Source organism: Vulpes lagopus, chromosome 7, assembly GCF_018345385.1.
Source record: "Vulpes lagopus strain Blue_001 chromosome 7, ASM1834538v1, whole genome shotgun sequence".
NCBI lineage: Eukaryota > Metazoa > Chordata > Mammalia > Carnivora > Canidae > Vulpes > Vulpes lagopus.
Window position 1 is genome coordinate 4,675,486 of NC_054830.1, and position 13,771 is coordinate 4,689,256.

Consider the following 13,771-nt stretch of genomic DNA (forward strand, 5'->3'; position numbering starts at 1 on the left):
GAGGGGTCAGAAGAGAGCAGACGTTGAGTATGTTGCTGAGGTCATACTGCTCACGGGTTGGATATGGAGGAAGGCGACAGGCCTCAGTAACTCCACCAGCAGCCTCCCACTCCCCGGGGCCCACCCTGTGTTGAGCTGGTGGGGGAAAGAGATGCCAGGTCCTGCATAGAAGGGGCTGGGCTGCAGCTGCTCCCGCCCCCCATGGCTCCTCCTCCTCCACCCCCTCTCAGGGCGCCAGTTACAGGCAAAGAAGAGGAAGTGGTAGTTAGCTAGCACAGGCGGCGGGCAGGCGGTGGAGGCCGCAAGGGCGCGAGGGCTGACCCGGTAAGGCAGCAGCCATGGAGCTGTGGCGCCAGTGTACCCACTGGCTGATCCAGTGTCGGGTGCTGCCGCCCAGCCACCGTGTGACCTGGGACGGGGCCCAGGTGTGCGAGCTGGCACAGGCCCTGCGGGATGGCGTCCTTCTGTGCCAGCTGCTCAACAACCTGCTGCCCCATGCCATCAACCTGCGTGAGGTCAACCTGCGCCCCCAGATGTCCCAGGTGAGCCTGCCATTGGCTGGAGTGCCAAGGGTTGGAGGTGGGGGGGGCACCCCAGGCTAGCACCAGGGGAATTAATACCCTGAAACTCTGGGTCTGGGATGTAGAAAGGAATATGCTGCGGACTCTGGGGCTGGCACAGGGGGGATAGGGGGAAAGGACGGAGGGGATGGCAAACTCTGAGATTCTGGGGTGTCTCACCCAAGGTTAACCGGAATGGGTTAATAGGCTCTGGGTTAGTGCACATTTAGACTAAGAACTGACAAACTTGAGGTTAACGCTCCCAAGCCCCAGGCTGACTTCACTGAGGTTCAAGCCCCTAGATGGGACTATGTGGGGGTCTTGAGGGTTACCTGGGAACTCCTAGGTGGCCAACAGGGTGCCTGAGGATTTCACCTCCTTTGACATCCCCCCTCCTCCTTCTGCCTATGGGGGAGGGGCCTCCACCAACTTCTTCCCCCACATGTATCTCCTCCTCCTGGGCCCCTTCCTTCCCCTCACATCTTCTTCCCCTTCGCTTCCTGCCTGGGCCCGGGGCGTGTGGGACGGGTGGGGGGCTGTGAGCCCCTGGGTTCTGGTCTTCTTAGTTCTATCCATCCCAGGGGGACATTGAGAAAAGCCTTGGTCTCCAGCCTAAGACTGGGTCCTGGGGTTTTGGGGCCTAGAAACAGCTGCTCTTTCTCTGTAGGGATTACTGCGAGGGCCCAGGTCCGGGGAGGGTGGATTGTACAGAGCGGGCCCTGTGAGACTCAGGAAATATATTCAAATCCCTATTTGAATGCGGTTGGGGTGGAGGCGGTAACGTGACTGGATCCCCTCTCTGAAGCACCTTCTTTGGGTCCCTATGGTCTCCTAGGTGCTGGGTGGAAGCCGTGTATGCTGGGGGCTGGGGGCTCCAGGGGCCTCACCTGCCTTGGGAGTCTGAGCCGACACTCACCTCTGGCCTTCAGGCTTCACTCTGGAATGAAGGCTTTGGGCCAGGGACTCGTGTTTTGGTGGGGGTCCGAGATGCCACGTGCGGATGCGGAGAGGGGAAGTGACTGCTCAGGGAGTGGGCCTGTGGGGGTCCCAGGAGGCATTCCCTGGGACAGGGTGGTGGGGTCGGGGAGGTGGGTGGCCCACCCTCCTTGGCACAGGCAGGGCTTCCTGAAAGGATGAGGGAACTCCAGAGGCCCAGCTCCTCTGGCTACAGGCCATCCCAGATTTGCCTACATTTGCTTCCCTCCTGGCTTCCAGGTGATGGGGAAGTAGCCATAGGACCTGTCAGGCCCCAGCCCCGCTGGCTGTCAAGGTCCCCAGTGAGGCTTTAACAGCAGCTGATGGGGAAGTGGATAAATGTGAGGATGAACTTCCATCCCGATGCCCACACCTTGCCTACAGCCGGCTGTCGGATGAAGGGCACAAGGGAAGGCAGCTGTGGGGATCGCAGGGCTGCAGCCTCTTTGTGCCAGGCAGTGCTGAGGACCTGCGCCAGGCCTGGCCCTCGAGGTGCTCTCAGACTGGGGGAGACAGATACCTCCTGGCCTGTGTGGTCGGGACTGGGACAGAGGGAGAAAGCTCTGGGCTGGGGGCCCTGAAGCAAAGGCTAGACATTGCCTGGCCATGTCAGGCTTTATGCAAGAGGGGACACCTGTGCTGTGTTTTGAAGTGTGAGTAAGAGTTTTCTTGTTGCTCTGGCTTCCTGCAGCCAGAAGCCTTCTGTCAGGCTCCAGGCTGTTCTCCAATCTCCCTAGGTCTGGAGCTCTGTGCCTTCCTGCCTCTGCTCATCGTGTCTCTCCTCAAAGCTCAGCTCTGTGCCCCAGTTTCCAGGGAAGAGGGCGGGGAAGAGGGCCTGCGCTCAGCGGCAGTTGTGATGTACGTCAGGCCTCTTTTTGCTGCTGGGACAGCGGGAAGGACACACACACACAGAGCCCTGGTGCTGAGGAGCCCGCCTTGTAGAGGGCAAGACTGACAGTGAGCAGATAAAGAAACACGTAACTTATGGGGCGGGGGTACGTGCTCTGGAGAAATCAAAGCAGGAAAAGGAGCTCCTGAGTGCGGGGGTCACGCTCTGGAACGGGTGGGCCGGGAGGCCCCACTGACTTGGGCAGAGACCTGGGGAAAAGGAGGGAATGAGCCTTGTGAATCTGGGGACACACTGCCCCTGGCGGGGGTACTGCCATGCAAAGGCCCTGAGGTGAGAGCTTGTGGGGGGGTCTTCAGAGTCTGGTGGGAGTGGTTCGTGGCCGAGGTCAGAGCAGAGCGCGTCTCCAAGCTGGATGGTCCCTCTGAGACCTGAGGCCGAGTGAGGATCCTATCCCAGGCGTCACCCTGACCACCAGACCTCCAAACTCACCTCCCCTCTCTGGGAGTCCACATTCTGGTGGCAGAGATGAAACTTTACGGCGAAGGGAGCGGAGAGGAAAGGACGAATGTGACAGTCATTGTGGGAAAGACCCACCAGAGCGTGGGAGCTGATTAGACCTAGCGGGGGCAGGCGCTAGGGCCTGGATGATGTCAAGGTCCCCAGCCTGTGAATGCCCCGTGCCACTGGCAGAGGCAGGGGAGAGGGCAGGAGAGTCAGAAAGCGGGTCAGCTGGAGGGCAGCGGCTCTGAGGGGCCAGACCTGGATTCAGATCCTGATGCCACCACGTGAATAAAAATGGGACATTTGCTTCGAAGACTGTTGTGCTATTTCAATACTACTTGGCACAGTGTCTGACACCTGAGAAACCCGCACTAAAAAGTCTTCTTAGGGAGGACGTGGGGCAGCATAACACAGCAAGCAGGAGGTTGGGTTGGGGTAGTATTTCTCAGCTGGGGTGACTTTGCACCCCCTCCTCGGGGCATTTGACCAAGTCTGGACATGTTTCATCACAGCCGGGAGATGCTACTAAAATCCGGTGGGTGGGTATCAGGGATGCTGTCAGTATCCTATAATCGCACACACAGCAGAGGATTCTCTGCCCCGAACATCAATAGCGTTGAGGTTGAGAAACCCTGCGATAGGGGGCAGAGAGCTGCAAGAATTTTTAAAATATTTATTTGGTTAAATAAATACATTCATGCGATTCAAATATTAAAACACATAAGAAGGTGCACAGGGAAAAATTTAACTTAGATACCCAGCTCCTGCCTTCTTCCACGAGTAACTCCTTTTTTTTTTTTTTTTTTAAGTGGACTGTGTTTCCATCCAGAGTTTCTTTTTTTTTTTTTTTAATAAATTTATTTTTTATTGGTGTTCGATTTGTCAACGTATAGAATAACACCCAGTGCTCATCCCGTCAAGTGCCCCCCTCAGTGCCCGTCACCCAGTCACCCCCACCCCCCGCCCACCTCCCCTTCCACCACCCCTGGTTCGTTTCCCAGAGTTAGGAGTCTTCCATGTTCTGTCTCCTTTTCTGATATTTTCCACTTATTTTTTCTCCTTCAGAGTTTCTTTATGCAAACATAAGCAAATAGGAATTTAGGTTCTTATTTCCTGCCCTTCTCCCTTAACACGGAAGATGGCACATACCACTGACTGCTTTCCATCTTGCTTTCCTTACTCAAAAATCATCTTGGGACTCTTTCCAAATCAATACATAGAGATTGTCCTCATTAAAAAAAAAAAAAAGAAAAAAATGACTGCACGGTATGCCAGATAGTCCATTAATTTAACAAGTGACTTATATTGTGTTAATTGCGTGCCAGGCATTAGTCCAAACCAGGTGCCAGCAAACTACAGTCCAACAGGTGCACCTGGACCACAGCATGTTTTTATCAATAAAGTTTTATTGGCACACAGCCATGCACATTGCTTCATGCACAAATTGTCCACGGCTGCTTTCCAGCTAAACCAAGGAGTTGAGGAGTTGCCACAGAGACCGTCTGGCCTGCAGGGCTGAAGATGTTAACTATCCAGACATTTGTAGAAAAAGTTTGATGGTTCCTGTTGTAAATATTTGCTTTCTTTCTTTTCTTTTTTCTTTTTTTCTTTTTTTTTAGATTTATTTCTTTATTTTAGAGAAAGCGAGTGAGAGGGAGCACCAGCGAAGCAGGGGTAGGGCAGAGGGAGAAGGAGAGAGAGTCCTGAGCTGATTCTGTGCTGAGCGCTGAGCCCGACTTGGGGCTCAATCTCACGACCCTAAGATAGAGACCTGAGCCGAAACCAAGAATGTGTCGCTTAACTGGCTGCTCCACCCAGGTGCCCCTGTAAACATTTTCTATACATTAACTTGCTTAATCTTCATAATGCCCTTGGTGGTAGATGGTATATGATCCTCATTTTTCACTTGCCTCAGGCCACCCAATTTGAAAGCGGCAGAGCTGGAGATTGGAACCCTGGACAGCCTGGTCCTGGGGTTCTTGCTGTCCACTGTTACCCAAAACTGCCTCTATCTCATTGCTCAGTGGCGTGATCACTTATTTTATCATCTTCTCTATCAATGGACACTTGAGTTGTGCCAGGCTTTTGTTATGACACATTAAATGCAACCATTCACCTTGTCCATGAATCATCTTTGGACTCCTCCACTGTGTGACTTTGGGTGTGTTACCTAACCTCTCTGTGCCTCAGTATCTGCATCTGTAAAATGGGGATAATAAATCCCTACCTTTTTTTTTTTTTTTTTTTTTTTAAAATCCCTACCTTTAAGCATTGTTGTGAGGGATAATGAATCACTATAAAAAGCTTAGAAAAGTCCCTGGCTACCCAGGAATGTTATTATTGCTGCCATACACATGAGCAAGTATCGCCATGGGATAAGCTCTCTCTGGAGGATTTGCTGGCTCAAAGGGTGTGAGCTTCTTGTTTGGGGCAGGTATGGCCAAATTGTTCTCCGTGAGGGCCTGTTCCCATGTGGGCTGTTCCAACTACATTACCACTAACAAAGCATGAGAGTGCTTATTGTTCATCACCTTACCACAGACTGTTCTGTTGTTAAGATTTTGGAGTCTTGCCAACTTCATGGGTGATAAATGGAGCTTATTATGGCTCGATTTACATTTCTCTTATTCTGAGTTTGAACCACCTCTTTTCTTTTGTTTAAGAGCTATTTCTATTTCCTCTTGGTGAAGTAATATTGGTTCATATCATTTGCCCATTATTTTTTTTTCCTTCTGGGACTGCTGTCCTTTTTTTTTTTTCTTATTGATTTTTAGGAACTCTTTATATATGAGGCTGGCTTGAATTTCAAGTCAGGTACTTACTACCTTTGTGATCTTGAAGAAGAGAAACATTACTTAACCTATTTGAGCCCTGGTTGTCTTATTTATAAAGTGGGGATGTGGACAGCACCTTTATCTCAGGGTTGTGTGTGGGTTAAAAAGCAATAGGTTAAGTTAAATTCCTTACTGATGCGATTGATGTGCTAAATTTAGCAAGTGCTGGGGATCCCTGGGTGGCTCAGCGGTTTGGTGCCTGCCTTAGGCCCAGGGCGTAGTTCCAGTCCTGCATTGGGCTCCCTGCATGGAGCCTACTTCTCCCTCTGCCGGTGTCCCTGCTTCTCTCTCTCAGTCTGTGTCTCTCATAAATAAATAAATAAAATCTTTAAAAATAAATAAATAGATAGATAAATAAATTTAGCAAGTGCTAAAATAATGGGAGAAACTTTTTTGTTGATTTGATTTCAGTCAAAGTTGGCTTAGATGTGGCACGTCATGGTGTGTAATGTTAGCTGCTGTAACGAACTGCACATTTCAGTAGCAGTAAGGGTTTACTTCTTGCTCACATCACAATCTAGTTTGGGTCAACTGGGGGGTTAAGGGGATGGCTCTTCTTTACAAAGTCCCTACAGGACCTGGGCTCCTTCCATCCCATGGTCCTCCTCTCCTTAAAGCCCTTGGACTCCTCTCTATCCCAGAAGGTGAGGAAGAAGAGTGTGAGGAGGGAAACCATGGCAAGCTTTCATGGGCCAGGCCCAGAAGTGGTGCCTTCACCTCCATTCTTGTGTCATTGGCCATAACTCCATCACAATGGTCCTATCCAACTGCAGGAGAGGCTGAGGCTGGTTTCGTTGGGAGCCGGGGAGGACAGGAAATGGGTTGGGTGGACGTAGAAGAGAATGTTGTAGAACTGCAAAGTGATGCCTAGCTGGCTTCAGAGATGCAAGTCTGGAGGGGCTGGCTTGGAGGAAGCCATGGTGGGATAGGGAATGAGGATCTTGAACCAAAGCCATGGGCCGGGGGTGGGGAGGGGGTTAAGCTAGGGCCTGGGGCCCTGGGGCGCTGGGGTGGGAGCAAATCTCAGCAAAGTAGGTTGGGTTGGGTTGGTTCAAAGACCTCATCTTAACATGTTTACTATGGCCGATGAGGACAGAAGTCTGGGAGGGCCAACATTTGGTATTATACCTTCTTTTATTCCTTTTTTTTTTTTTTCTGTTCACTGACCTCCTTTTGGTCCTAGTACTGGGAAATGTTACCCTTCCATTGCCTTTGGGGCAAAAGATAGTCCTCATCTTGGCCCATGAGAGTCTATGATTTGGCCTCTGCCCACCTCCTGGCCCTCTCCTCCCCCACTCTGTTGCCTTCCTTCACTCTACTGCAGACACAGAGCCTCCTCACTGCTCCCAGAACCCACCAGGCCCAATGCAGCCTCAGGGCCTTATCACATCTGTTCTTTCTCCACAGATCTGTCTTCCCCCTGATATATACTGTGATTGTTCTCTTATCTCCTTCAGGTTTCTTATCAGAGAGCTTCCCTGGTTTCCACACCTAAGATTGTACTCCCTACCTACCTCCCACCCCTGTTCCCCACCCCTCTGTACTATCACATCTTTTTCTTATATTATTTTTCGCCATAGCACTTACAACCCTCTGACCTACATAGTTTTTTTTTACTTCTTTGCTTATTATCGGCTTCTTCCACTGGAATGTCAGGCAAGGCTTTTGCCTGTTTGGTTCACAGCTGTGTCCCTTGTGCCTAGAACAGCACCTGGCACATAGTAGGTGCTCAGTAAATATTTATCAAATATTCACTTTATTCATTTATTTGTCCTTCCTTTATTTTTAATTTTTATTTTAAAAAAGATTTTATTTATTTTATTTTATTTTATTTTATTTGTTTATTTGATGGGGAGAGAGAGAGTGCACAAGCAGGGGGAGTGGGAGAGGGAGAAGCAGGTTTCCCACTGAGCAAGGAGCCCAATGTGGGGCTTGATCCCAGGACCCTGAGATCATGACCTGAGCTGAAGGCAGATGTTTAACAGACTAAGCCACCCAGGAAACCCTTTTCATCCTTCCTTTAATACTGGAACAGCAAACCATAACTGATGTCTTCTTTCGTACATACAATTTAATGGATATACCCTGTCACACTCACTTGTTGACATTGTCTGTGGCTGCTTCCATTTCATGAATAATCACGACAAAGGCGCTATGACCTGCGAAGACAAAAAAAGTTTGCTGTCTGTCTCTTTACAGAAGGAGTTTACCAATTGATCCCGGATTTAGTGGGTGTTTGTTGAGTGCTTGCTTATTATTGGTTAGTGGTGGTTGGTTAGCAGTGGTTAAGTATGGATTGCTTGAGATCAATCCTGCGTCTACTGGTTCCTAGTTATGTGACTTTGGGCAAGTGTCCAGGCCTCTCCTGCCTTTGGTTTTCTCACCTGTAAAATAGGGAAAACGGTGATGATGCTGCTGGTAATAATAATAATAATGAGGACATCACCCGCATCATGGATATTTACTTGTATTAGGCCATGCACAAGATGATGGAGAATTCCATGATGAACGACACACAGGCCCTCATGTAGCTCATGGAAACAGATGAGGAAATAGGCAGTTACCAGAGAGTGGAACACAGTCTGTGATGGGTGGGTGGAGCCCAGGGTATTGTGGGAACGGAGAGGAGGGAAGCAATCAGGGTAAGCCTCCTGGAGGAGGTGACATGCCAATGGAGTGTAGGAGGTTGGGACATATTGAAGAGCCAAAAGAGGTTCTGTTTGTCTCCTTTGTTAACATTTGTAGTTCCAGGAAGTGGGCAGCACCCGAGGGTGTGTTGGATGGGCACAGCTGAGCTTCTAGAGATCTCACCACATTGTAGAGATGAACTGTCCCCCTCTGATAGCAGGGATGGTGTTCTGAGTCCTCTGCTTTAGGAGGAACTTGGGAGTCAGGTCCCTTGGGGGGAAGAAATAAGGGATGTTCAGTTGGAGAAGTTTGAAGTTTGAGGAAATTCTGAGCTCCGTCTGCAGAAATTTTAACCAAGAGTTTTAGATCTTGTGACAGAAAACCCAACTGAAACTGGCTTAGTGAAAAATAATATTTATTAGCTCACATAACTGAAAAGCTTGGGAGAAAATGTGTTCAGGTCCAGCTGGATCCAGGGGCTCTATCTCAGGATCACGCCTACCCGTCTCCTAACTCTGCTGTGTTTTCAGTGTTTTCCCTCATTCTCAGTCATCCTTTCCCCTCATGGGCAGGCAAGGGTGCCTGGCTGCTCCAAATTCAGATGCCCACATTTTTGTGTATAGTGAAAAATGGCTGCTCAAGCCCAAATCTATGCCTCACTGGATATGATTTCTTTGTGTATGTGTGTGGGGAGGAGAGTCACAACCAATTGTGGTGAGTAGATTATGCTGTTCTGATTGGCCAGGCTGAGGTTATATACCTATTCCTGGAGTTGGGGAGGAGCTGACCCCACCCAAAAGAGCTAGAGGGGAAGGAGGAGGAGGGGTGGTTCCCCAGGGGACACTGAGGGGCTGCTAGCAGAAGCAGGAATAGCTGTCAGGAGGCAGTCCATGCATATACTGGCAGTATGAACTTCGTGCACAGCTTCTCACCATCCTGCTGACAGCTGGAGTCTCGTCTTTCTCTCTTCCGAGGGCTGCCCCATGCATTGTAGGATGTTTGGTGGCATCCCTGACCTCTACCCACTTGATACCAGTAGCACCCTCTTCCCTGGAGCTGGGACAGCAAAATGTCTGCAGACGTTGCCAAATGGTCCCTGGGACGCGGAATCCCCTTATCCCCCCACCTCCCCCACCCCCATCTCAGAAACTTGGTTTTGGAGGGAGCAAGCTTCCTATCTTGAGGAAAGTCCAAGAAGATGTGTGTGAACAATTTCTGTCTGGGGACGGTGAAGAAGAGATCCAGAGCTTCTCTGAGTTAGAATAATCATCTAGGGATCCCTGGGTGGCGCAGCGGTTTGGCGCCTGCCTTTGGCCCAGGGCGCGATCCTGGAGATCCGGGATCGAATCCCACGTCGGGCTCCCGGTGCATGGAGCCTGCTTCTCCCTCTGCCTATGTCTCTGCCTCTCTCTCTCACTGTGTTCCTATCATAAATAAATAAAAATTAAAAAAAAAAAAGAATAATCATCTATTCTATTATCAGCAATAGGAGCTGTGCTGATTGCTGGAGTTTTGGGAAAGAACACAGAAGATACATTCTCTGATCTCCTGAGTTCATGGCCTTGTGGGGGAGAGGGGCAGTGTACTGGTTTCCTGTGGCTGCCCTAGCAGAGGACCACACACTGGGTGACTTAAAATAACAGAAACATATCATTTCTTGATTCTGGAAGTTAGAGGTCTGAAATCAAAGGTGTGGGCAGGGTCAAGCTCCTTCTGGAGGCTCTCATGGAGAATCCATTCCTGGCTTCTTCCAGCTTCTGGTGGCTCCAGGCATTTCTTGGCTCCTGGCTGTGCCACCCTGTCTTCACCAGGTTGTCTCCTCTGTGTGTCTCATGTAAGGACGCTTGTTGGTGAGTTTAGTGCCCACTCTGGTAATACAGGATGATACTGTGATCTGCAGATCCTTAACTTAATTACATTTTGGAAAGTCCTTTTATTATTATTATTATTATTATTATTTTCAAATAAGGTCACATTGACAGGTAGGTTCCAGGGATCTGGTATAGTTATATCTTTTGGGGGCCCACTGTTCAACCTACTATAGACAGTAAAAAAGCAAATCAACAAAATATTACAATAAATGCTGCAGACAAAAATAAGCCAGGGGTTAAGATGGAGAAGAGGAAAGGGTGGTCTGGAGGGTGGCCAAGGAAAGCTGAAAGCTGAAGGATGAAGAGCTAGCTCTGGGAAGAATGGGGCGAGGAGGGCAAATGTCATGCAAAGGCCCTGTGGGGAGGAGGGTCTAAATGAAGGTGAATGGTGAAGAGAGAGTGCTGGGATTGAGGTTGGGAGGAAGGCACTTCACTAGAGTGGCTGTGCGTATATGTGCACAATTAAATGTGATGAGAAGTTCTTGGAGGGTTTAAGCAGGTTGGTAGGTTAAAGAGGTTCCTCAAGCTGCTCTGTTGGGACCAGACTGTTAGGGTGATTGAAATGGCAGAGGGGGGACCTGGGTGGAGGGGATTGGTGGTGTCCCACCGGGACGCGATGTGGCTGGACTATGGATGGGCTCACATTTCAGTGGTTGTGCCGGTCGGACACCCTGACAGACCAGATGGGGGAAGGGTGAGAGTGAATGAAAGGAGGTGAGATGATGTCTAAGTTTGTAGTTTAGGAACCTGTGTGAATGGGGGCCTTATTTGCTAAGATGAGAAGGCTGGGGAGAGTCAAGTTTTGGGGAGTTCTGACGGGGCTCAGTTACCTTGGAGATGGAAGGCAGCACAGCCTAAGTGCTAGTGCAGTGGTTCTCAACCAGGGGCACGGGAGCACTGCCCCCCCCCCCCAGAGCACATCTGAGGGGGATGCCTGGAGATATTTTTGGTTGTCACTACTGGAGGGAGTGGTGTGCTCCTGGCATCCTGTGGTAGAGAACCAGGGGTGCTGTGGATATCCTGAATGTCCTGTAATCCCAGGACAGCCACCGAAATATCAGTTGTGCTGAGGCTGAGAAACCCTGTTTGAGGGACAAGGACTCTAGTTACATGGGGGTCTGGGTTCCACTCTTGACTGTCGGATCTTGGATGAGTTACTGAATCTCTCTGTGACTCAGTCTCCCCACCTTTTAAATGTGGATCAGAATAGTCCCTGCCTTATAGGTCTGTTACAGGAATTAAATGAGCTCATGGTTATAAAATTGTCACATGCTGCAAGTAGTACCTAGTAGAGATTGGTAAGCAAACTCACAGGGGTGGATGAGATCCCTGGGGTGGGGGGGGGGGGAGAAGAGAGAGAAGAAAAGGGGTCAGCGCCTGAGGGTGCAGCAGCATGGAGAGGTTGGGGAGAGGCAGAAGAAGAAGCTGAGGGGTCAGAAGACAAACAGTGACTTAGGAGGAAAACCAGAGGCCAGAAAAAGAAAGTGTATCCACAGTGAGGTGTCAGTACTTTGAAAAGAATAGTTTTATTGAAATGGATGGAAATAGCATCAGAAAGTATAATAAATAACAATAGAAACCAGTCCCATTTACGCAGCCCTTAGTATGTGCAAGTGTTTTTTTTAATTTTTTAAATTTATTTTTATTTATTTATTTTATTTATTTATTTATTTATTTATTTATTTATTTATTTATTTATTTTATATGTGCAAGTGTTGTTCCAAGTAGGTTACACTTATAACTCATTTGATTTTCACAACAAATCCATGGAGTAGGTGCCATGATGTTCAGGTTATTCCTTCTGTGAGTCAAACCACCCCAAACTTAAAGATGTAAGACGACAACTATTTCGGAATTTTCACAGAGTCTGTGAGTCAGGAATTCAAATGGAGCGTGGAGATGATGGTTTGTCAGCCTCACGATGAAATGCCTTGAATATCTGAGGGCTGGAGTCAGCTGGAGGATCCTTCACCCGCACGCTGGAAATCTGGGATGGGGTGACTCACAGCTGAGCTCAGCTCTCAGCTCGGGCTGTTGACTAGAAGAGTGGCCTGTGGCCTCTCCACGAGGCTCGGGTGACTGAGTTTTGAGGAGTGTGGAGAGACCAAGTGTTTCTCAAGGTGGAGGTTGCAAGTTTGCTTCTGACCTACTTGGAGACCACGTGGTGTCACTTTGCTCTGATTCTCTAAGACCAGCCTGGATTCAAGGGCAGGGGACTCAGACTCCACCTCCTGATGGTGGTGTGACGAGTCCCCCTGCAGAAGAGCATGCGGGTTGGGTGCTCGTTGATGACCATCTTTGGAAAGCACAATCCGTTCTTCGTTACTATCCTAGTCTCAGAGATGAGGGAATGGAAACATGGAAAGTTTAAGTGAGTTGTCTAAGTGAACAAGTAGCTACGTTGGGATTTGAGCCCCCCATAAGCACGATATGAATGTTGCCTCTTGGTGGGGGGCAGGGGAGGGGGAGCATATGAACCTTTTAGGTGGTTATGGAGGTAGACTTGGATTCAAATTTCTGGTTTTCTCAGTCAGGGTTTAGCCAAGAAAGCAGAAATCATCTTCGATCTTTCAGACAGAGAAGATTTAATTCAGGGAATGGCTAGTGGGTGATGGGGGAGCTGAGAGGACAGACAGGGAATACTGAGGTTAGTAACCTGGAGAGTGGCCACTTGGCCAGAGAAACAGTAGAAGAGATGATGTGACCAGGGTCCAGAGGCTGGAGCCATTCAGGGGAGCCAGGACCTTGTGCAAGGACCACCATCGGGGAGTGGAGACCAGGAGGAAGATATATTAGCTGCTGAAGAAGCAGAGCAAGAGAAGGAGAAATACCCTGGTTTCTCTTCCTCCCGCCCTCTGGCCTCCTGCCGGGGTATCCCATTGGCTGAGCCTACCTGGAAGCCAGGGTGCAAAGGAGCCTGGGAAATGTAGTTCCCTTAGCTTTGGCGCAAAGGGCAGAGAGCAGGTGGGGAATGGATCTGAGAGCAAGGGGACCCATGGTCCTCAGAGTAACTGCCTCCTTGAGCTCGGTGTTATCTCAGCGGGAGCTGCTGTTACCTGCTGTTTGCCCGAGATTGGGTGAAATAAAATGGTTTCATTTCCCGAGGCAGGGTCCTCTTTAGCTCTAACGGCTCTGGTGGTTTTGGAGTTCAATCTTAGATCAAATCCAGATCTCCTTTCTTAGGACTCTCCACCAGCCCACAGCTCATCCGCCTTCCTCCAGATAACCCATCAGAGATCTGCCGCAATAACTGTGTCCCTGGCTCCCTCCAAGTCACCTCTAGTCCTGGAACCCTGCAGCAACTTCATGGCTTCTCAATGGACGATGTGTTCCCAGAAATCCATCTTGGGGTGTCTGTCCTGTGTCTGTCTGCCCTGGGGACTTAGAATGATCCCCACATGGATGCAGCATCCAGCACGCAAAAGATGCGGGGCTGCCCCCTTCAGCGTGATCTGCCCTGGAGTGTGGGACCAGGGGAATTGGGGGAAGGGCATCAACTGTTTGTGCTTCCCTCTCAGAGACTCTGAGACATGGCCAAAGGGTGGGGATGCT

General features: G+C 49.7%; 1 protein-coding gene across 1 annotated transcript in view; it reads left to right on the forward strand.

Moving 5' to 3' along the window:
* Positions 1 to 275: 275 nt before the first annotated feature.
* VAV1 (vav guanine nucleotide exchange factor 1) overlaps positions 276 to 13,771 on the forward strand; it is a 48,550-nt gene continuing 35,054 nt past the window's right edge. The window contains exon 1 of the mRNA XM_041764738.1: positions 276 to 542. Within this exon, the coding sequence (XP_041620672.1) occupies positions 339 to 542 (204 nt within the window). The 5' untranslated portion in view covers positions 276 to 338. The remainder of the gene's footprint in view (positions 543 to 13,771) is intronic.